Here is a 25,726-nt window from a genome sequence, read left to right as displayed (position 1 = left end):
AGTTAGTCATAATCATGCTTCTGGCAATGATACAGGATAGGTCACCACCAGGTAGTGGTTAAAAATTCGTAGGCTGTGGCTCATACAGTATTATAACGAGACCACCGAAAGATAGATCTATTTTCGGTGGCCTTGATTATACGCTTTAGCAGCTATACAGAAAACTCTTCTACGCCGAAAAAACTTCGGCGCATTTTTTACTTGTTCTTACTGTAATGTGTAACAGGCCTTCAGTTCAGCTCAATGTCTCCTGACAGAATTAGAATTAACAACATAAAATCAATATCAAAACTAACAAATAAGACTCGTAACAACAGTAACATTGTAAAAATCAACAGAATAATAAAAACAATGCCAGTAACAACAACTGTGCTTACATTATTTACAAAAATTCTACTGAAAGTATAAATAAACAAGTCCATATGTCATTGAAAAAAGCGTCAGAAGCAACTGGTCAACAAATTCATTCAGCTTACCCACTTCTATACTCCAAAAACCAAGGAAAGAATTGCAAACCACTTCCCTGCATGAACAAAATGTACAACATACAAGGAAAAACAAATGAATGAAGGTAATCTTAAAAAATGGAAACATTTAACATCTTGGAAATTCATGACATTAATGAACATTACCAAAAATGCACAAATAACGAGACTAATAGCTGCCTGAGACCATGGGGTCAACTCGTGCATGCCCAGTGCTACCCAGCTGACTATGAGCCTTTCTTTTCTTTAGAGAGGAGCTGAAGTGTCGGGGGACTTGGTGTGCACAAAAAGGTTTAATTATATGTGGCTTGTCTGTCATGAAACAAATGGTAAACCCCTGCACAATATTATCACCAAGAATAAAACAATCATACCAATCTTTGTGCTTAATAAAATTATCAATACAGTGTTCTAGATAGATCCCTTTTCCTCAACTGCAAATGGCATCAACTCTTACTTACAAGGTAAGCAGTAGCAACCAAGTTGGCAGATGATGGCAAACTCATTTGAATTACAATAGTTTTGTTGTCACCTCTCAAATTTAGCTGTGGAGCTGTTAGATAAGAATTAAAATTAGAGGAATTAGCCATAGCAAGCATTACATAAACTAAATCAAGCAGAATGCACAATAACTACTTCAGTCATAACATTTATAATACCTGCAATTCCAAAACACAGCTTATGCTTAAGGTAATTTCATATCGTGTTGATGGTTTTAACAAAATATTTATCAAAATATTTATCAAAAGCAATGATGTATTTCACCATATTTTGTGGATCCATACTCCTTTTGCCCAACTTTTTGTTATGATTTCTTATCCTTTTTACTTCAAAAGACTAACCTGCTTCTTTTTATGCAAGTTTTCAGCCCTTGGTTTATCCTTTTATTCATCCCTTTACTCCTTCAAAATGTCTTTTGAGCTACCCATTATTTTTCTTTGATGGATGCATCTTGTTAGAAATTATCCTTGGCAGCACTCCCAAGTAAGAATCCTACTCACCGCTGATAAACAATGAAGGTTACTGTACATGATGATCTTAGGGAAGTACATATTGCTATGATTCTTTTTCCTCTGATTATGGTTCAGAGTAGTTCATGCTTACTAGAAAAGATCCAACCCTGGTTGGAAAAACAGAATGTTACAAGGCCACTGGCTCTAACAGGAAAATCACCAAGTACAGACAGTCCTCGGTTATCGGCGGGGGTTCCGTTCTGGGGGTCTGATGATAACCGAAAATCGCCACTAACCGAAAATCGGCAATTTCCGGCGATTTTGGGGGCTTATCAGCATTGAAAAGCACCGATTTTCAGTTATCGGTGCCTCTGTTAGGTATGTATCGTGCCAATACCCAATTATCGGCGCCGATAAGCAGAAATTGGCGATTTTTGGAACCGAAACTTGCTGATTTTCGTCGCTAGACAAGCGCCGTAAAACCGGATCGCCATTAACTGAGCCCGCCGTTAACCAGGGACTGCCTCTACAGAAAAAGAAATGTGGTCATAAAATAACTTATATAAGAAATAAAGAAGACGTATTACTGAATGAAACTAATGCAAGCCTGCCCAACCAAAAGCATTTACCCTGACCTTTGAACTTCTGAAGTTCCAATGATTCAGTTGCAAAATCTGGAAGACTCATTTTGTAATTTGATACTAAACCACACAAAAGAAAACCCAGATTTAAAATTAACTGCAGATCTATTATCTAGTCAATGTTAAAGCCTGGGAAGGTATGAATGCAAAGGGTGACCAGAATTACTAAAAATTTTATAAACCATGAGCAATGAGCTAACTGAGCAATTGTGCCCCACATTAAGATTTGGAATAAGAAAATTTTTATTCAAAAATTTAAGATAAGTCAGATGCTCAAGTCCAAACACGGGAACAATATTCTAAGCATGGCAGAATTAGGAAATAATAGTTCCTCATGATGCAGAGGCCGCCAAAAAATGATATTTTTATGATAAAATAAAGTTTTGTACATACTTACCCGGCAGATATATACTTAGCTATAGTCTCCGCGTTCCCGACAGAAATTCAAATTTCATGCACACGCGACAGGTAGGTCAGGTGATCTACCATACCGCCGCTGGGTGGCGGGAATAGGAACCATTCCCGTTTTCATGTCAGATTTTCTCTTCCACCTGTCTCCTGAGGGGAGGCTGGGCGACCGATTAATCGATATATCTGCCGGGTAAGTATGTACAAAACTTTATTTTATCATAAAAATATCATTTTTGTACATGAAACTTACCCGTCAGATATATACTTAGCTGATTGGCACCCTTGGAGGAGGCAAGAGACAGCTAAGAACTAAAAAACGGGAAAACAACATATGTTGTAGGAATAAACAAAAACCATGGTTCTTACCTGATTGGGCAGAAGACTTCATGGATACTGTCTATGAGTCTGCATGCCTCAAGAGCTTCAGCGAGGAAGTGACCTAAGACTGACAGCCCTTCTGGATCATATCAATGGGGATAAAACCCCCTTACATGACAGAGCCTGTTATGGATCATGTCAAAGGGGATTAACCCACTTACAAGACAGAGCCCTCTACCTGAATCATATCAATGGGGGCTATCCCTCTTACATGACAGAGCTAGGTAATAAAAATACAAGGAGCTAACAACCAAAACCGACCACCTGACCAAGCCTAACCTTGTTAGTAATATGAGATGAAAAAGAGAGAGAGACCTGCAACACTCTTTTTCAACCAACCATAAAAAACACAACAAACAATTAAAAATAACACTAAATTAAATAGGATTAGCTTCCAGCTCCTTGACCCAGCACCGAATCATGGATACGTAAGCTCCTAGAGAGAAGCACTTCTCATATGTCACACGAACATCTCTCAAATAATGAGAAGCAAACACTGAGTTACATCTCCAGTATGTAGAGTCCACAATAGACTGGAGGGACCAAGACTTGTGGAAAGCTAGAGAAGTAGCTATTGCTCTCACCTCATGAGCATTAACTCTAGGAGCTGAAAATGTTCTTCTTTACATGAAAGATGAGCCTCTTTAATAATATCCTTAATGAAGAAAGCCTGGGCATTCTTGGAAATTGCTCTTGAAGGATCCTTGACAGAACACCAAAGACTTTCGGTGTTGCCTCTGAGCTGTTTCTTTCTCTCCAAATAATGTTTAAGGCTTCTTACTGGACAGAGTGTGTGTTCCAGCTCCTGTCCTGAAAGATCGGAGAGTCCTTTGACCTCAAAACTCCTAGGCCAAGGTTTTGAAGGGTTCTCATTCTTTGCTAAGAAGAGAGGCTGAAAGGAGCAGATTGCAGAGTCCTTCTTAAAGCCTACAGAACCTTCTAAGGCTTGTAATTCGCTCACTCTTTTGGCAGAAGCAAGAGCGAAAAGAAACAGCGATTTTCTGGTCAAATCCCTGAACGAGGCAGATCGAGGAGGCTCAAACTTGCTAGACATCAAAAACTTTAGGACCACGTCCAAATTCCAGCTGGGAGGTCTAGGGGACTTATTTTTTGAAGTTTCAAAAGACCTTATAAGGTCGTGAAGGTCTTTATTATCCGAGATGTTCAGACCTCTGTGTCGAAAGACTGAAGACAGCATACTCCTATACCCCTTTATGGTGGAAACGGCCAGGTTACATTGCTCCCTTAGGTAGAGAAGGAAATCCGCAATCTCCATTACAGAGGTACTGGAAGAGGAAATTTTCTTAGATCGGCACCATCTCCGAAAGACTTCCCACTTCGACTGGTAGAGGCGCAAGGTAGAAGATCTTCTAGCTCTGGCGATAGCCTTAGCAGCCTTGTGCAAAAATCCCTTCGCTCTAACCAGTCCTTCGACAGTCTGAAGGCAGTTAGGTTTAGAGCGGAAAGATTCTTGTGAAATCTGTCAAGTGGGGCTGTTTGAGAAGATCGCTCCTGAGAGGAGCGACCTGGGAAAAAATCTATCATCCATTCCAGTACCTCTGTGAACCAGTCTCTGGATGGCCAAAAGGGAGCGATCAGGGTGAGCTTGGTGCCCTCTGAAGAACTGAACTTCCTGATTACCTCCCCTATTATCTTGAACGGGGAAAAGCGTAGCCGTCTGACCGTTCCAATCTAGGAGAAGGCCGTCTATAGCTACTGCTCTGGGGTCCGAGATTGGGGAGCAGTAGTTCTCCAACCTCTTGTTCCAATGGGTTGCTAAGAGGTCTATATGAGGTCTCCCCACAGGAACCATAGCCTTTCGCAAACCTCCTGATGAAGGGACCACTCCAGTGGGAAGAACTTGATCTTTTCTGCTGAGCAGATCCGCCCTCACATTCCTTTCTCCTGAACAAATCTGGTGAGGAGAACGATGTTTCTCTCCCCCGCCCACAACAGAAGGTTCCTTGCTGCAATGTACAGGGAGAAGGAATGTGTCCCTCCTGCTTCCTGATATAAGCCAGGGCTGTGGTGTTGTCGGAGTTGACTAGAACTACTGATCCCTTGACCAGAAGTTCGAATCTGGAAAGAGCTAGGTGAATGGCTACCAGCTCTTTCATATTGATGTGCCAGGCCTTCTGATCCGTGTCCCAGGTACCTGACACTTCTTCCGAGCCTAGTGTCGCTCCCCAGCCCGACTCCGACCGTCTGAGAACAACACTAGGCGAGGGCTCGGCGGTTGTAGAGGAATTCCCTAGACCCAGCTTCTTTGGGTCTAACCACCAACGGAGTTGTTCCTTTACCAGAGATGATATTTGGAAGGAATCCGACAAGTCTTGGGACTTCGATCCCAAGATTCTTTCAGGAAGAACTGAAGAGGTCTGAGGTGAAGCCTTCCCAGAGAAACGAACTGTTCCAGCGAGGAAATGGTCCCCAGCAGACTCATCCATTCCCTCGCCGAACAACTGTCTTTCTCCAGAAAGTCTGTCACCTTTTGAAGGCAGCGTTCCCTTCTTTCCAGGGAGGGAAACGCTCGAAAACCCCGAGAATCCATCCGAATCCCCAGGTAGACAATTTCCTGCTGAGGAATCATCTGAGACTTCTCGAGGTTCACAAGAAGTCCTAGAGATTGGACCAGGTTTAAAGTCCGAGAAAGGTCCTCCAGACAACGGTTCTTTGAACTGGACCGAATTAGCCAATCGTCGAGATACAAGGAAATCCTCACTCCCTCCAAGTGCAACCAGTGAGCCACATTCCTGAGAATGGTCGTGAACACTTGGGGAGCTGTGGAGAGTCCGAAGCAAAGAGCCCTGAACTGAAAGGTTCTGCCCGTCTACTATGAGCCTTAGGAACTTCCTGGAGGAGGGATGGATGGGGACGTGGAAGTAAGCATCCTGAAGGTCCAGGGACACCATCCAATCTCCTTGACGAAGAGACGACAGAACTGAAGACGTCGTCTCCATAGAGAACTTCTTCTTTACGACGAAAAGCGTTCAGGAGCTCACGTCCAAGACCGGTCTCCACCCGCCCGAGGATTTTGGAACAAGAAAGACGGTTGTAAAATCCCGGGGTGAAGATCTTGCACCGTTCTATTGCAGACTTTTCTAGCATTTGATCGACGGCTAGAAGAAGGGCTTGCCTCCAAGCACAGGATCCTTGTATCTCGCCGATAACTCCCTCGGAGTTGTAGTCAAGGAGGTTTCAAAAGAAGGGAATGAGGTACCCCTTCCTCAAAACAGAGAGGGGACCATTCGTCCGCTCCCTTTGTGCCCAGGCTTCGGCGAACTTGAGAAGTCTGGCACCTACTGGAGTCTGGAGGACTTGATCTTCACTTGGACTTCCTGGAAGGGAGTCCTGAAGGCCTGGATCTTCTCTCAGGTCTACGCCTCCTAATAGACCTGGATGAACGAAAGGGCTCCTGAAAAGGGGGCTTCTCCTTCTTAGTAATAGGCGCAGCAGGTCTCAACCTCTTCGACGATTGAGCTAGAAGGTCTTGAGAAGCCTTCTCCGACAAGGAACGAGAGACTTCCTTTACAGTTTCTTGTGGGAAAAGATGGCTAGAAAGAGGAGCGTACAAGAGGGAAGACCTCTGGGAAGGAGAGACCGATTTAGAGAGGAAAGCGCTGAAGACTGACCTCTTCTTAAGAAGGCCAGTGCCGAACAGGGAAGCGATCTCCATCGAGCCGTCCTTAACAGCTTTGTCCAGGCAAGACAACACACTGCTGAGGTCCTCCATACTAACTGAATCCTCTTGAAGACTTCTCTTGGCTAAGGCCCCAAGAGACCAGTCCATGAAGTTGAACACTTCCAGCACGCGGAAAAGGCCCTTGAGGAAATGGTCCAGTTCACACAGTCCCCAAGAAGCCTTGGCCGAATTAAGGGAGAGTCTTCTGGACGAATCCACCAGCGAAGAAAAATCTGAGCCAGCAGAAGAGGGGAGAGCTAACCCCATAGGCTCCCTAGTCTCGTACCACATTCCTGCTCTTCCCGAAAGTCTAGAGGGAGGCAAAGAGAAGACAGTCTTGCCTGCATCCTTCTTTGAGGAGAGCCACTCTCCGAAACCTTTAAGAGCTTTCCTCATGGAGATCGTAGGACGCATTTTCACAAGAGAGGAAGATTTCGAAGCCTTGGTGCTCGAGAGCATAGAACCAGGGGAAGGAGGAGAAGCAGGCTTGAGGGAATCTCCATACTCCTGGACTAGTAGAGCTGTCAACCTCTTGTAATCAGAGATTGTGATGTCCTTAGGAGAATCGTCCTCCGATAACGCCTCCAGGCCAGAAGGAGGAGGAGAACGTCTAGAAGTAGCAGGGCATTTAACAGAAGAAGAGCGCCTAGAAGGAGAAGAGCCTATGTCCACTGGAGAACGATGATCCGGAGAGAAGCGCCTCGAAGCAGACTGGCGCCTGACCAAGAGGAGCCCTTGCTGGGAGAGGGGCGCTAACAGACGAAAGGGGAGGCTGGAGAGGAACTTCTACGAGGCGAACGAGCAGGGCGTCTGACTGAGGAGAAAGTATCTCCAACAGGAGAAGACCGGCGACCGCGATGGCGCGAGCGCCTGGGTGGAGAGGCGCTATTCGAGACGAAGAGCGCCGAGGAGAGAGGCGCCTACCAGGAGAGAGGCGCCTACCAGGAGAGAGCGCCTACCAGGAGAAGAGAGCCTATCGGGAGAGGAGCCTACCAGGAGAAGAGCGCCTATCAGGAGAAGAGCGCCTACAAGGAGAGGAGCGCCTGGGCGGGAGAGGAGCGCCTGCAAGGAGAGGAGCGCCTACCAGGAGAGGAGAGCCTGGAAGGAGAGGAGCGCCTGCTGCTGGAGGGGCGCAACAGGAGAAGTACGCTTCCTGAGGACGACTTGCTGGGAGAAGAGAGTCTCTTGGAGGACTTAATCGGAAGAGAGGCATCCTTCCGACGAGAGGAGCTCTTTGATAAAGAGCCAGCAAGAGCAGCGAGTTGAGCCTGGAGGCCTACCAGGATCTGCTTGGTGGACTCCTGAACACCAGAAGAAGAGGAGGAAGATCTACGAGTTCTCTTCTTCCGAAACAGGAGAGCCTTCAGGAAGCGCTCAGGGCTAGAGTCCAAGGCGTCTCCTCTAGGAGCCTTCCAAGTCCTCTTCAAAGGACGCGATTCCTCAGCCGAACTCCAACCACGTTTAGGAGACGAAGAAGCAGAAGAAGAGAAACACTTCTTTAAGATCCCTTTTCTGCGCGATCTAAGGCAGCCTGGGACGCGTCAACAGGCGCTGCCGAAAGGACGCCTGACCGTTGGGGCGCTCTTCATCCCCCTTGCGGCTGTCGACATTCCTCCTCCACTGGGTCTGGGAGTTTGGAAGAGGTCTAGGCCTAGGAGCGATGCGGAGCCGGTCAGACGCCCCTCCACTACACTGGGGACACTGCACAAATCACTATCACTTCTCACTTTCTTTTCCTCCATAGCTCGCATCTGCAACTGCATCTTGCGGATCGTAGCCTTCATAGCAGCCATCTCCGACGACGAATCCACAGGTTCGACGAAGGGTGAAGGAGCTGAAACAACTGGAGTGACAGGAGAATCTGGAAGAGTGTTAGGTTCTAAATCTACCTCCTTGGAAAGAGACCTACTAGCGCTTCTAGAAGAAGCCTTCCTAACTCTGTCCTTCTCCAACTTGCGTACATAAGAGTTTAACGCCTTCCATTCCAGTTCAGTGAGATTCTCACATTCAACACACGTATTCTCAAAAGAGCATTCATTCTCCCTACACCTAGAACATACAGAATGAGGATCTACCGAAGCTTTCGGTAGTCTCACCTTACAATCAGACCTCACACACACGAAACACCGGTGCAACACTCTGATCAGACATTCTATAAGAAAATACCAAAGCCGAAATCAAAAACAGTCCACAAAAGCGTATGCCAAGCCAAAGATCCAATACGTCACCAAAGGTCAGTCCAAAATAAACCTCAGCAAGCGAAAAATGAAAATCCAAGCAGAAGGAACCAACAACAGATGTTGCCGGAACCAGCGACAGAGAAAATCTGACATGAAAACGGGGAATGGTTCCTATTCCCGCCACCCAGCGGCGGGTATGGTAGATCACCTGACCTACCTGTCGCGTGTGCCCGAAATTTGAATTTCTGTCGGGAACGCGGGAGACTATAGCTAAGTATATATCTGACGGGTAAGTTTCATGTACAAAATCTAGAACTTCCTATACAAAATTTGTGTAACTGAAAAGACTGTTTAGGTTTCACAAAAGTGAATTTGTAAATTATGACTGACTCTAGGATTTTAAACAAGTTGCCAGTACTTGAAGACACATGGTGGGAAGTGATCCAATGTCCTTGACCCGCTCACAACCATACTTTAGCTTGGTTAAAGGTCAACTTCATTCAACCTAGTTTGCACCATGAGCTAATTTTCACTTAATTTCTGTCAAGGGAATCAGCATCTGCAGGTCTACCATCAGAAGTGGGGTTTGTGCAATTAAGAGCAACATCAAGTGCCTGGGTAACAAACCTTTTTTCTAGGCCAATCAAGCACTGTTCCTACATCATGAACTCTACACCGAACCATATCTGGGATTACATTAATGGTATCATGCTCATCAACAAACTGCTACTTCCAATCTACAAGCTAAATATTCAATAATAATACTGTACTATGAAATGCTCCCACAAATCCCAACTGTCTGAGTTTAACAACTAGGGTCTCATGATTAAAAGCCCCGCTAAATTCAAGATGAAACATACAAGCTTCATTACCAAAATCTTAGCAATTTCTGTACAACCCAGGAAATAGAATGAACATCCAAAACAACGAAGGCCTTATGAAAATTGCAGATGACAATTTTCACCACAGACTTTACCACCCAATAGAAATTGGTGGTAAATGGCTGGGCATGAACTTACATGTATCCACATCGATTATAACTAAATGGGTAGCATTCCTAATTCTCTAACATTTACGGAATGAAATTCCTTCTAGCTAACTTAGGGATAAAAAAATCAGCAGTCTTCACACACACACACACAAAATTACCATCTCAGTCTAAGCCTGCATAAGCTTCAAGGTCAAGTAAAATATGAATTTCACAGGATAAAAAAGCTAAACTAGTCAGCTTAAAATCAGAAATACAGAGTCAGGCCTTATGAGTTTCTCATTTCTCTGCTGACTGTCAAACACATCAGCCAAGAGGGTTCCCTTCTCTTTTGGATGTTAAGTACTGTAACAGCCTTTCAGCTCTAGTAAAGGCAAAACTGTTATGTCTATGCCAAAAACTGCAGATCTGAGAGCTCCTCACCATTTATGTTACTGAACTTTACCTCACTAGATTTCTTCTATAGTGGTCTTGTCTTTTCAACTAAAGCATAAACTCTGTGCCATAACTCTTATTTAGAAATAATTACGTCAAATCAGATCTACTCTTTTTCCAATGATAAGCTTCTTGTTTCTCCTAACAAGCATGTATTAATCAATGTTGATGAATGATCAGTCTTTAATAGGCCAATCCAGCAACAGCAAGTATTTCCCTATCAATTATGTTGATAAATCAATCAAAATAAACAAAAGGCTCAACTGAAAAAACTTACACTTAAAAACAGCATGGTCAACTTCCTTATTTAACTTGAATGCGCAAGATCCCCAACAAAGCTATTCCCGTATACTGTACTTAGTCCTTTTATCACTAGCTTAGGGCTTTCATCCCAACCTATGTCTGTTTTTTGTTTTATTATGCATCCTTAAATACTTGGTAAAAAAAATTGCAGTATATTCCAAAGTTTTTCGATTTTAGGTATCTTGCCAACTGTACTGCCACAGCGGTATCTAATGTCTCTTCATGGCACAGCCCTATTTAAGGTTCCAGTGGTGTTTACTTACTGCACTCTGTGTTTTACCTGAGCTAATCTTCCTGTACCACCTAGTTCAAGTTTTTGAATGCAAAAGCCTCTCCAACATTTTATTAGTAAGCATCATTGCCTGGCTTTAGCAGCAAGCTTTATGTAAACTAATGTCTCTGGCAGATTTTGACTAACTTTACACAAAACTAAGCTATTTTCAATGTCAGACTGCCATACTATTTGGAAAACTTGACCCAAGCTTCAGCAGGCTAGGTATGAGTACAGGAACAAGAAAACTCATGCTAATGGGGCTGGTCAGATAATAAAAGGCTCCTCTTCTTCCTCCTTTCTCTGACTTCTGTTGTGTAAGTATAACTTAATACCTCCAGTGTTTTCTTTCTGAAATTGTTTATAGGAATACACCTTATGGATGGCTCTCTCCACCAGCCAGCCTGGGCCCTCCAATCTTACTTCCTTTAGCATCAGCAGTTTCTCCAGAATACCCATTTCCCTGACAACTTAACTTTTGAATTTGGATGTTATTAGCTTTTCTCACACCAGATACTCTTGTACAACTATCTATACATCTTATAACCCCTCATGTGATATTACAAACCAAAACACAGTACTGTAGATTTATATTCACTGCCTCACGCCTTTTATGAAGCAATCCATAGCGATTTTTTCTAGAGATACTCCATAAATTTATTTAAATCTCTAATCGGATGGAGTCTGATTAAGTTTGTTTTTGATAAGAAAATTGAGACATGGGGCTCTACCAGTGGGACAGTGCATCAGAAATACATATGGCAAACATATCACCACTTTTGATAAATATTTTAATGGTGCAATCACCAAGAATCAAGTTTCTTCATAACTAGGAGCAGGAGTGAATGCTAACAAAATTCCGGTCTATACACACAATGGCAAAAAATCAGCAAAAATAACTTTCACAAGCAAAGAATTCAATTTTCTTATAAATAATTCTCCTGATTAAAAAAATATGCACTAAAAATGTGAGATATTGTACTGTATTCACTACAGAAATAAAAAATTAGGCAATTGTGACTGCCACTTATGGATTAAATTCCAACAATAGTTTGTCAATTTCTGCCAAGTAATGTACATACCTGTTACTTTCCTATCTGTTCTCACTAAACATATATACAATATACCTTAAAACAAATAACCTTAAACTAATTATGTTTAACACAAACCACACACAAGTTTTACCCGTTATAACTGCTGGAGTAATAAATACAATAAGGTGTCTTGGGTATGATCTTCTTCTAGCCCAGGCCAACAAATGTGTCAAATCAGTTTCCATTTCTGGACCAATAAACACCTGGACATGTAACAGCTCACTAAGTTCGTGAATTTGATCCATTAGTGTTCCCTGTAATTTATAAATTCATTTTAAAATAATTTATGACAGTACACAGTAATATTAAGCAACAATAATCAGTACTGTATATTTCCGCATATAAGACAACCTTTAAATCATAAAATTCACCCCTAAAAACTGGGGGTCGTCTTATACTAGCATTCTAAAAATCAAACCTTGAATTCTAAGTGATGTTTATCGGTAGGCTAGCCTTGGCCTCGGTGCGATAACCACCGACATACTGTACAGGAAAAGATCCACATTATGAAATAAAGTGATAATCAAGGTAATAAAACCATTTTTACCTTATATATTATTGGTATATCTTCATAATAAATAGCCTATTCAAGGAATAATTCCATATCAATGAAATCAACTTTTATCTATGCAAGGTCAACCAGCTGACAAAATGTAAATATCGAGTTATGGTTGCGTTCACAGCAACCTTTATCTTTTGGTGACGTAGTGTAATTACGGTAGTAATAACATAATATTCATTTTTCATTAAAAATTCAGGCTGTTCATAACCGTTTAGAACAATTCAGTTATATGAATGATCATTATGTACGATAATTATCCTACTTTATCATGTTGTTGTTAGGGATTGCTTATGATTGGTGATCAAACATAAACATAACAATGGTTTCCCTTTTAGGCAACTTCTGTAGGAAAAAATTATATAGAATCGACTTTGTCATTTCATTTACTGTATATACTTGTTAACGCGCGATCTCACACATCGTGCGACCCCTAAATTTTCACCCATAAAAAATTATTTTATCATGTATCTCGTGTATCATGCGAGTTCCTTTTATGAGAGACCAGATTACTATGCACTAACCTCTTTCACTCCATCTCTTTATAAATAAGTCAAAAACGTAAAATCCAACGATAAAAGTAACGTCAGTTGTGTTATACTCGTTGAGTACACATGTACAGCCATAAACAACCGAATGAGAAACAACTGTTTTGCTATGAACATGGTCTAGGCTGTGGCTATGAACAACTGAATCAGATAACAACAGCTGTTTTGCTTGCATTTCAACCATCGCACAATAGTAAACAATTAGTGTAGTTAAGTAGAATAGGACATTATAGAGGATTGTCTCTTAAATACACCAAAACAAATGATGACTAATACTACTAACAAATACTGCATTAGTACAATATCTTCATTTTAAATAAAAACTAATAACCATCAATGCTATAAAGCTATAAAAAAAAAAATACATACATTTGGCTGTTGAGATGTGACAACATTGAAATGGTAGTTTGAGAGGTTGTCCCGCATCATGTCTTGAACCGCTTCCTTGACAATGTGAGAACCATGGGTACTAAGGCCAACAATCCCTATGTCAATTTTTCTCTTCTGTTGATGAGCCTCTTTCAAATTCTTCAACTGTTCAATCTGTTGCGTTAGTATCTTTTCTACAACTGTCAAATAACGTACAAAAGTCACCATTACAAATATAATTCACTGTCCAAAAAATTTCTTACACATAAAATTAGGAAGTGATGTGTTAACCACCACCAACCAACTACTGCACTACTTATACTACAGTAAAACTTAAAATGTGTCTTTGCAAGTTATGCCCTTGTTTCAGATATAAATGCACTGCCAACAGGTGTGTTTGGGAAGCACTATCATATAAATGATACCTCAGTGTTTTGGAATAAGTAACTGAAGGGTGCTTGCTGATTGGTAGAGTTATTACCGTGGCACTGGGCAGTCAGCATTTACAAATATATTTCATCAGCATCTAAGAAATTTCCTAACCACAAAATTAGGACAAGATGTGTTAACCTACAAGATATGCCTTTCCAAGTTATGCCCTTGTGTTGGAAGGACTCATGGTAGACTATCCTGGCTAGTGACTGACCATAAGTATGCATTTGACTAAAATGGTATTTTATTTATACCGCCTACAAGATATACCCTTGTGTTGTACGGGTTCACGGCAGACTATCCTGGGTAGCGACTGACCATAAATATGCAGCTGACTGCAAAGTTATTGCATTTACAGTAAGCATCTTTGGTGATCACCCTTGTGTTCTGTGCATTAAATTTATAGTACTATGTATAGTACTGTTTAATACCTTATAGTGGCTGTGAGTACTTTATTGATTAGTTAGAAGGTGATACTAGACCATAATGAATCAACCATATGGATATCATCATGAAGATCTCAACAGACAATCTCCTCCAAAGTGGAGTGTTTACAGGTACATTATATTTCAAGTAAATATAAATAATTTAAGATTTATTTTTAAAATATTTACCTCTCCATTGCATGGCTTTTACTTCTGCGCCAATAGTAGTTTGACAGATTGAAGCAAAAAAACGAGAACACTCGGTTTCTTATATCCTTCTACTTCCCCCCATCCCCTACCAGGGGACCGATAGGTAACAAACACTCATAGCCGGTCAGTCTACCTCTGTCCACTTTGAATAAATCTTAAATTAAGTATTTATTTTTGAAATGAACCTTACCTCTCCATTATACTGTATAGCCGATTTCCACATTTGAAAAAAGGAGATTGGCAAAGTGGAAATCAGCCAATCTTTTAAAGGCTACTTATTAACAAAATATTTTGTACAAAACAAGTGTTTGTTTTAACAAGTGAATTCAATCCGTAGGCTATTAATGCCACCTTAAGAGGACTGTCACTCAGGTACAGGATCCTCATCATGAAGATAGCTGAGGTCTCTGGAGGGTGCACCCTTTAGCAGAAGGAGGAGTAAGGTTACTGTGTCAAAAACCCTGCAAAGCCAATGATGGACAACTAACAAGTACATATGTACACTTCTAATGCTGAATACCAAGTACCCCCAAGCTTCCCAAAACCCACAACCAAGTTGAAAAAGCAGTAGACCAAAAATGGCTACCTATCGATTCAAGACATAACATCCCCTGCACAAACCAGAGGAGTTAATGCTCTGCAATACAGTAATCATAATTAATCTCTGCACCATGAAGATAAACCAAAGCAAGTATAAGATTATCAAGCAACTGAATGACTTCAATATCTTATCCCAGGGTAAGTTTTCAAATTTAAAAGTTGTAGCCCTTGCTCACATGTCCAATGGCTTATTTTCCATTAAGGATGGAAGTTAGCAAGAAAATCCTTAACCAAACACCTAATGAAAATGATATTGCATTCCCACTCTCTGGAAACTCTGGTTTTTTTATCACAAAAGACAAAACCTTTACATAAGTTTAATCCTTTTAGTAAAATTCCAACAATCCTTACAGACAGTACTGTACCGACAAAAGGTCAAGTTCCTCAAGCCCTAGTCACTCCAGGCTAAGTAAAGATACAGTACTGTTGTAGGTAAGGGCCTAGCCCAAAGCTGTACTTAGCCCAAAATAAGGAAAAGATAATTGCCTTGTCCTTAGTTAAGCCTATCTTATCTGACTATGATTGTGGCTCTCTAACTCTTTAGTTGTGTCTAAGGCTACTGTGAAGTTTCCATAGAAACTTTTCTACAAGAAGCTTGTTCTAAACGGTTCAAAGGCCGACAAAAAATGAACTGAACATCAGCATACAGATTTGAAGGTAAAGTACATAGCAGAGACATAAGAAACTCCTCTTTAACACCTTGAAAAACATCTAGATGTCTCTGTCCTTAAACAAGCCTATAGCCAAAGCCAACATGGCTCTTTAGCCTTAAAGGTTACTACCAAGAAGTTTAATCATGCTTGAGGAACAACAGAAACCTAGCCATGTTGTTAATAGAGGTATCAGCTGGAAAAAACCCCTTAGCGTGGGACCATGACTTGCACCCTAACCACTGGTGTTGGCAGATCTGATTAGCAGATTCTCTCCCAGCACCAAGAATGGCATTACTGTAAGATTCCACCTTGAGCTCACAGAGCCATGGACCACACCAGGCAGTCATCTGTAGCTTGTGTGACTGCGATGAAACCTTTCATCTTTTTGTTGCTTGCATCCACTACTGAAAGAAACTGGAAACTCAGCCTTCTCTGGTCACCTGGGGTAATCAACTCCAAGAGACAACTTACAAAGTTGCCCTAATATGCTGACTTCCTGAAACCTAGCAAGAGTACGAAAGGCATACCAGTCTAGACCTAACCAGGGAACAGCTTGGTGTCCCTGCCCAAGCTAGAGAACCTTGCATTGGTGAACAAGAAATTAGCAAAAAGACTCTCCTGAGTCTCAAACAGGTCCATAACAGGGAATGCCCACAGCCCGCTGTCTACAGGCAACCTCTGGATGTTGAGCCTCTTCCATTACTATTAGTTATCTTGGAGGCTGAGTACATCCACTAAAATTTCATAACGAATAATTACCTCAGCAAGGTAATAACTCAGGATGAGGTTATATATGTTAATTTGACCAACTAACAGAAAAGGGGGCAGAGCATTTAGACAAAATAGGGTTCACTCCTCCTTAAACATAACTGCGACCTCTGCCTGCTGCCTCGAAAGGGCTGAGGCTGAAGAGGAGATGATGACTTGGTAGGGGCGACAGTCCACTCTCTTGGGCGTCTCATAGATTGAGTAAGCAGGTCCTGTGTTGATTTCTTGTGAAAGTGAGGAGCAAATTCCTCTACTGTTGCTTGCGGGAAAAGATGTGTATTATCCAAAGGCGAGAAGTGATGACTAGTGGCAAGAAGTCACACCCTGATACAATGGAGACCCAGAGCTCCCTCTTCTTCAGGATCCCCATGGCATAAAGGGGAGATATCTCAATTGACCCATCCCTGACAGCCTTATCCACGCAGGAGAGAATACTACACCAATCAGCCACAATATCTTGAGGAAGATCCGAATCTCTTCTTCGCGAAGGCCCCATGGACCAATCCAAAAAACTAAAGACCTCAAATACTTTGAACAGGTTCCTCAGTAAATGGTCCATCTCCAATGCAGAGAACATAGTCTTTGCCAAAGCAAAGGCCAACCTACGGGTCAAATTGATGAGTCCAGAAAAGTCCCCCCGGGAGGGGGCAGCCACTTCCCAAGGAGGCAGCTTCTCCAGTGGCATACAACCAATACCTTCTAGCTGAGAGATGAGACGGAGGAATACTAAAACACGCTTTGCCTTGACGTCTTTTCTCTGAAAGCCAGTTATCCACTTCGCCCATAGCCTTCTTAGATGAGGATGAAAAGACCCTCTTCGAAAGTCTAGACGATTCACTAGGCAGGTCACTTTTCATAAATGAGGAAGCCGGAGAAGCAGGAGCTGCTGGCGTGAAGAAATCTGGAAAATTGGCTAACAAATAATTCAGCAAAGCAGCATACGCCAAAAGGGTGGAGCCCTGTCCTAAATCATCCTCTTCCAAATTAGATCGGGGACAGTGAAGGATCTTCGGGGCGCTAATGCAGAAGAAGGTAGACTTTTTAAGAATACTGTACCCAAAATATTATCCAACTGCTTCTAAAGTGGTACCAAGGAAGGATCCAAACCAGGTGTTTTCAAATCCATATTCCCTGATGGAAACACAGAAGTCAAGTATGACAGTGGAGACACCAAGCGCTTTGATGAAGAAGACAACAGAACAGGAGCTTGAGCCAAACAACCCGGGCACTCAACTGTGGAAGAACGTATTGGTGCCAAGGGGCTCTCGGGTGCCAAGCGGTGTGTGGGCACCACTCGGTGCTTCTTCTCTACTGGGCACTCAGCCGTCAATGAGCGCTCAGCTGCCAATGGGCCCTCGACCGCCAATGGGTGCTCCTCATTCCCTGCTGGGCGCCTGGATGAGGAACGTGGATGATCGCGAGAAGACCCTTACTTGGGCAAAGAACTAGAGTGCTTGTGGGACACTGATGACTATCTGGGAGCTACGGACTGCGAAAAATGTTCAAGAGTCTCCCATTTGCTACACAATGGTTGCGGACCACCAGACGGTTCCATGAACTTCTTGTTGTACAACGGAGGGAACTGGTCCCTGAGCAATGCATGTCTTTTCAATGGACGAGATTAATCTGAGAATCTCCACTGGCACCCGTGTTTAGGGCTAGAATCTCCCAAACTGGATGAGAGATGATGAACACCAAACACGCCTTTCCAACGGCTGTCTTTTGTCGACACCTGGGACGCCACAGGTGCAACTGAGGGGGCGACTACCGTGGGCAGACCCAACCGACCTCACTTGGGCCTCCAATATGCCTTCTCTCGGGGCTAGGGGAGTATGACAGTGACCTCTGCCTAGGAGAGTCGGTGGGACGGGCAGCCACCTCCTCCACTAACACTTCATTTGAACACTTTTCACTGAACTAGCAAGAATATCAAACTTTTTATCAAATTTTGATTCAAAGCTGGCACAGTGATCCGGGTCAGGAGCGTGGGAACCATGAGCAGAAATCGGTGGTATAGGTGGAGGGCTGGAAATAGGAGAGATCACTTTAGCAGGGGAAGAGATAGTAAGAATATTAGCATCACTAGATTCCTGAGTCATGTTTTGAGTTGCTAACTTAATTTCAGCTTTAGAAGCTGCTTTCCTCTTACGATCCCTTTCTAACTTAGATAGGTGAGAATCCAAAGTCTTCCATTTTCAGCATTCCTCATATGTCAAGTCAACTGAACAAATTTGTCCTCTACATGTCATACACAAAGTGTGTGAGTCATAACATGCTTAAGTTCAGCGGGTTTTGCAACCTCTGCTGCAATACCTAATGCTCAATACGCTAGAGTCTGACAACTACTGGCTAAACAAGTCAATATAAATAAATCCCCTAGGAGAACAATTGTCAAAATCAGGAAAAAACACTGTCAGTCAACTAATTCAAATGCAAAGGCCGAAGGCTACCTCAGCCGAAAATAAATCATCAAAAGGTAAGCATTTCAAGTTGAAAACCGAAATTGAGCTGCTTCCTTAACACCGTGTTGCTTTTACGCCGGCAGAAACAAAAGTGAAGCTCTTGACTGAGTTGTTCCTTTCTCTTACCCCAAAAGTGGGTGGGGTTAGTCACCTACATAAAGACTATCGCTAGCGCGATTTTCAAAATTGAAGCTGCTGTAGAGTTCGAAACTCTTAGCTAAGTAATTACTGGGTAAGTTACTTATATAAAAATTTTATATTTGTTCCTATGGGAATGACAACCATCACCATACATGCAGGAGACTTATTCCTTTGGTGAGGAGATAATCGCACAACTGACGAGCATGTTGAATCTCATACTTGTTAATGTTATCTTCCCAGTCACAAGAATCAGCAAGGAACCAATGACTCCTGTAACCTCCTATGAACCTAGCACAGGGATGTAAGGTTGATAATACAGTACCTTGAGCCATATCAAGATATGTCTGTGGAAAAACATAGAGGAAACCATGTAGTACAACTGAAATGGGGGGGAGGTACCACAAACCAAAAGGCAATTAACATCTAGGTCAATTATAAAAGGTTCATATGATTTTCAACTCCACACCCTAGTTAAAAGGAGAGGAAGGACTTGCACCTTATAACCATAAGCCTCAAGATAGGATGCTTGGTTGTTAAGTTCACCTGCATTGTGGCATGTTCCAGCTCAAACTTAACCTGGCTACTGCAATGTAGATGGGGGAAAGAAAGGGAGAAGGGGGTGAGAGAGAAGCCAGTAACTCACCCAATCAACCTCCAGCCTTATATTCTGCAAATAAATTGGACAGGAATGTTTTTATCTAAGAGGAGGAGCTTGGATGACAACACAATTCATTTAAGCAGCAGCCATCATAGGTACTATGCAGTGTGAGTCCAAGGACACACTCCTTCCGTAAAGGTAGTCAGAAGACATCAGAAACCTGACTTCAGTGCCTTAGTAACCAAAATTCCTACATAAAGGCTAAGGACTGAGCAACTTCCCTGACTTTGTCAGCCCTTGCCAGAGAAAGGGTGTTCTTGGATGTCTACTTCTTGTGCCTCTGTTAGTAACATAAGGGCTGAAGGTCAGGTGCTTTTCAGGCATAACCACAAGTATTGCACTGAACACAAAAGCATCTCATCCAGATCCCCACCAATAAAATCCCAGAGGGAGGAAAATGAGAAACGCTTGAATCGTTTATAGAAACTGATTACTTCTAGACAGCTTGGTGATACCTAGTATCTCAAAATTTGTGGCTGACAGCAAAGGTTTACCATGACACTGTGGTTATCAAATATAAAAATATTTCAATATGAGCCAGTTATTAATAACACAAAAAACATGAAAATGCATTTTGCAGAAGGTTAAACTGCATTTCTTTATCTTTTCTCTTATAGGCTTTAAAAAACTTAACTGTACCCATATAAAAATGTCAAATTATCAGATTACAAGTATTTTAGAGCACTCACATTTATTACACCATGCCTTTCCTGCCTCCACAGTTTTCTTTTCTCGAAGGGCCGCATGGAATGTGGCTTCTTCATAGGCCATGTGCCAAGTTCCCATGCCAACAAAAGCACTTACTAGTAGGAGCAGCGCCACTAAAAATACTAGCATTAACCAAGTCTTCATTTTTATAATCCTGTAAAATAAGAGTAAACTGCATTAGTCATAACACATGCCAATCACACCCCAAACTTTAAAAACTTCATAAAATCCACTCTTTTCACCCAATTATTACTTAAAAAAGTTAAGGGGATCAATCAGAGACATGGTTAACCTGAACTTCAGGCATGCATAACGAAAGTTTAAACCAGGATTGCAACATTACAATTAGATCTTAAGAGGTGCTCAACTGATTTAATTGCAGTGACAAGCATTGTTTTACAGTGATAAACATTGCATGTTAAGAAATTACTTTTCACAGATACACAGATTTTTAGGTTAATTATTTTTTTCATACGTACAATATAAAGACCTGAAGTATTTTATGTAGAGTACCTTTGGTGTAGGCTGGTCTGAACACTGAAGCTTTGTATAAAACTAGTTAACTAGGAGCATTGGATACCCACCATACACTGGGCCAAAAAAATCTGATTGCGAACAATACTTGAATGAATGTTCAAATATAAACACAACACCTGGAAAATGTCTATTCAAGTAACAACGTTCATTGGTAAATATCCAAGTAATGTATCCGGTAAATTTGCCAAAGATTTTAGTATCTGTATGATTTTTGTATAAAGTGTATTAAGGAGACTTGAGAACAAAGTAAAAATAATCCAATACAGGTATTAAGAATTGGATTCAGAGGTAAAATAATACCCCAAGCACATATTTTTCCAACTGCTAATCTATATCTGGCATTTTAGACCATAACTGCTAGGCCTAGTGCAACTCCATTGGTTTTGGCCCTCAAATAAGAAACCATATGAGGGTAAGGAAACACTAATGGAAAAAAAAAAGTGATTTACACCACAAATAATGGTCAGACATAAATAAAACACAAGATAAACAGTTAGAAATATATATCCTTTCAACTGTTATCTGGGGTAAACAGCCTCTTGTGGTCAACTGCTTAATAAGCACTAGTTAAATATAACACCCAGACTGTTAGCAAAAATTATTAATAAGCAACCGTGTTTAGACTGCTGAAATCATATGCACTTCTGGAGTGGTATTTTACATGTACTGTACTTTCATGCACTTTGAAAGCTAATACACATTCCTTTCAACCTGGGACTTAGCTAACACATCCAAATACTTTACAGTTTTTCATATACTTTTACTTCTCCCTAATATATTCTATTCATTTCAATCCTGTTAATTCCTATTCTTATACAATCACTTTTGTGTAGTTACTATTTCCTTTTTTATGTACATACTTAGCAGCACAAGTAAAATATGCGCACTGTGAATATCTATGTATGAAACAGTTAAAAAGTAAAAGTTCCTGTATTTGACATGGAAATAAAGTACTTTAGTACTGTAATACAGAAAACAATACAGTACAGTAGCCTGTAAGGAGCCTGGGTGTAACCACTTGTTACTGAGGCACATCCTAAAATAGTTTCACCTAACCTAACCCCCTAAGATGCCACCTGGCATGCAGAGCTTCAATTCCCTCTTGATGCCCTTAAACTTCAGCACAATAAATTTGCAATACATTTTAGAATGAATTTCCTACTAAGCATGTAAGGGTAGACTTGACAGCACAACAAAAACTTGAATACTGAGTGTGTTAATAAAGTAAAAATAGCCTAGTACCCTATAAAAATAATGATTTTTAAGAACTTGAACCATATTTTAAAGGTCCTAGGGTGGGACTACCCTGTGTATCTGTTACAAAGCTAATTATCTACCCACATTGCTATTATGAGCTGATCTAGGCTAAGAGCAGAAGCCTGTACTGGCCATGGCTAGATAAGTTTAACCAAGCCTGACAACAATAAAACACAAATTTGGTATGGATGATGTCTTTGTATTAGGCTAATTAAAAATACCAGAAAAATGTTAAAATGTTCAGAGGTAAGCTAACCATACAAATAAAATAGGGGTAATTCTATACATTAGCTCCGCACCTGTTTTTACCCTTTCAACTGGTTTTTTCTACACATTTAGGGGTTCTGATACTGGCGGTGCATCTGTTTGTTGTCGGCCAAATGGAATGTCCCTTCGCCGTGTTTAGTACTGGCCCGGGGAGGGGTTGGGTACCCATACGTTTACAAGTTATTGCACTTGCCGGACGGGATATGAACTGTTCGAAACAGAAGTACCCATGCTCTGTCTTCTGAAGATCGCGTATGGAAACCCCTTGTTGGATGAACTTCAGGGGTTAATTACAGGTTAATTAGACTCTAGCGCCAAAAATGAAAGGTAAATTCATAATTAGCAACCAAAAAACTGTAGAAAAAGTCAAGTTATAGTGCCGTCGGCGACACAGAGCTACCCTATAGTTCAACCTAAAATAGGTTAAGGTGTTGCCTATACTTTTTTTTTAGTTCTAAATTTTTTTCCTTTCTCCTATCTATTGGAGACTACACATAGCCTTCATTATGATCCATTCATGTCCTCAAGATACTTTATTCTCTTGTCTCGTCTCCCTTATCCATATGGCCTACAGTTTAAAACTGTGACAGACCCTCGGACACAAATTTGGGTTATTTTTTGGAAGACTCCAGCCACCTCCTACATTATAATTTATATTTTTCTTGGGTAAAACACATCAAAACAAAATATTTCATCTAAAAACATGACCTTCACAAATGCTTAATAACAGAGAAAAATAATCAAATTACGACTTATATGGTAAGACAATAACGGGCCCGGCCCCACTCCATAGCTAATACAGCAAACTGTAACCAGTAAGCACCCTTAGGTCAAGTTAGGTTGGTATCCTTAAACAGTTTTTCTTGAAAAAATGGCTAGCTGGAGTCTTTCGAAAAAGTACCCAAATTTTTTAAGCTACTTCAAGGGGTCCCACAAGGGGAGAAAACAAAAAATCGTGTGGAATGCATTAAAAACAGACCAGAGGCCAAAATTGCATCAAACAACCTAGCCTGGGAAGCTGGTAGCCTAATATACTTGGTTTAGCCTAATATAAATGGTTCACATCTAATTTAGAGCGAGAAATAGCTTTACCACACCATCTGTCTAACCACCGGCTGATGAAGAAGCAAATCAACAATGGCGAAGCGACAGTCTGAGAAGAAATGTCAAACTAACAACTCAGTAATTTAAGTGTTACCTTTTGGAGCATGAATGGAATGGGGCGATAGAAACAGTAAACTTCAACAGTTGCTATGAATGGGCATGAAAATCCTCCAGCCACAAATGGACACTAAAAACAGGATCAGCGACCGAATGGAAGGCACGGGGATAAGAGGAGTAAAACAGCACTTAGAAATTGACATTTCTGAGACTGCCTTGGTAGTAACTACCGAGAACGGTTCTCTTTTTTGTGTTGCTGTTGCTTCACAAAATTTTATATAACTTTATACAGCAAACAAGACTTGGTATGTATTCTCTAGATTTTATATGATATACCCCATACAGAAATGGGAAAAAGCACGTTAAAAGAAGAAGACATATATACAGTATATATATATATATATATATATATATATATATATATATATATATATATATATATATATATATATATATATATATATATATATATATATATATAATATATATATATATATATATATATATATATATATATATATATATATATATATATATATATATATATATATATATATGTATAACTGAATCATAACTGAATCATGAAAATATGGAACGTGATGAATATATAAATAAGGATAAAATCCACGAAGGAAACGGAAACACTGGAGTGCTTAGTGATTTTGTAACAAAATTAACGTAACTTTTGCGTCTTGATTGCCGTCCCTCACAGAAAACAGCATTTCCCGGATCGCTTGAACACAGACTCAAGGACTAGAGCATCCATAACTTTGAATGGATTTTCCATTTCCTATACTTGCTACTCATTTAAGATATCTCCCTTTATTTTAACTCTAAGCCTGCTTATAGCTGACATGACTTGGAAAGCTTATTTTCATTTTCTAGTTCATTTTTTTTTAAAGGAGGAAACTGCTTAGTGGATGTAATTAGTACTTATACTTATATTTGGGTAGGGATAAGTTATCAAATGAAAACACATTCTTCAGGCATCCTTCAATGTAGAAGAAGCCTTACAATTTTTAGCCCAACTAGGTTCCTATTCAGAAGTTATTTACACACTGCAGTCCTGTAAACATTTTCGCTTAGAGAGGAACCTAGTGTGACTATGATTTTAGTTTGCATCTTTTCTTCTCTTTCCACTTATAGAGTGTATATCACCCACAGATAAGTACCCACTTGCTTTTTCAATGATCCTAGAAATAATTGAAATAAAACGTATCTTACCAATAGTTCAGCTTTCACACCTCGAACTTCATTTGTGCGCGCGCGCGCGTTTGTGTGTTTATGAGAGAATTGCATGTTCTTCATGATCTAGCCGGAAAAAATAGTTTAATACTTTTTTTGTGATCAAAGCAGATACTGAATTTTGTCAAAAATGCATAGATGACATTTTATGAATGGAATCTGAATAATAGGAAGATCGTGTTTTTTTGTAAAGTGATACAGAAAACATTGTTATTCACGACAAAACTGGAAATATAACATTGATGATTTTAAGATTTAGTTCCAAAACACCTCTCTTTCTTTCTGTTTCATTACATTAGGCAAGGTATGATGGAACGATTAAATAAATAAGGATGACATTATACTGCATACTTTCAAATAAAATACTAATGGTATGGCCATCTCGGGCTAGTATATTGAAAGCCTAAAGCATTAATTTAGGACTATGTAGATAAGATCAAACGCAAGCCGAATAATACAGTACCCCTTTCGTTTCTTAAACCTTATATATTATTGCGGATGGCGAACAGCTGGAAACTGCTGGTGTTCCCTCTGAGTAGTCTCGATAACTTTAAACTATGAAGGGGTTAGACCAATAACCCATGACGTCATATAAGGCGCTGATGCACAAGCAAACTTCCTACACACCATCATCATCGTGTCTATGGGAAAGGACACCTCCTCTTGGGAAGAGCCTGAATAGGAGCATGACTCTAAGACTGATTGATTGTCTTCTGTAAATTAGCGTGCCAACAATTTTTACCTCCAGGGGAGAAAGGACATACAAACATTCATACAGAGAATAAAGGACGGCACATCACTGGCCCAAGGTCATTAGCAAAATCCACGGGATGAATGCCACATGCCAAAATACTCGAAGTGTTTTGGGTAACCATAATAGGACTATTTGACGAAAAAGCGGATAG

At 40.8% G+C, this 25,726-nt stretch overlaps 1 protein-coding gene across 4 annotated transcripts in view; it reads right to left on the bottom strand.

Annotated features, from left to right (window-relative positions):
• Window positions 1-23,827, bottom strand: part of LOC136827193 (uncharacterized) — a 36,710-nt gene extending 12,883 nt beyond the window's left edge. The window contains exons 1-5 of one of the 4 annotated variants that reach the window (XM_067084973.1): window positions 23,614-23,827; window positions 20,336-20,508; window positions 13,298-13,497; window positions 11,913-12,075; window positions 947-1,038 (exon numbers count right to left, since the gene is read on the bottom strand). In XM_067084973.1, the coding sequence (XP_066941074.1) occupies window positions 947-1,038; window positions 11,913-12,075; window positions 13,298-13,497; window positions 20,336-20,498 (618 nt within the window). In that variant the 5' untranslated portion in view covers window positions 20,499-20,508; window positions 23,614-23,827. Of the gene's footprint in view, window positions 1-946; window positions 1,039-11,912; window positions 12,076-13,297; window positions 13,498-20,335; window positions 20,509-20,867; window positions 21,092-23,507 lie in introns of those variants that run through there. The other 3 variants (XM_067084969.1, XM_067084964.1, XM_067084977.1) reach the window with 3 other exon arrangements.
• Window positions 23,828-25,726: the final 1,899 nt, after the last annotated feature.

The sequence above is a fragment of the Macrobrachium rosenbergii genome, chromosome 3, assembly GCF_040412425.1.
Source record: "Macrobrachium rosenbergii isolate ZJJX-2024 chromosome 3, ASM4041242v1, whole genome shotgun sequence".
Lineage (NCBI taxonomy): Eukaryota > Metazoa > Arthropoda > Malacostraca > Decapoda > Palaemonidae > Macrobrachium > Macrobrachium rosenbergii.
Note: the sequence above shows the minus strand (reverse complement) of the source record. Positions and strands in the feature narration are given on the sequence as shown.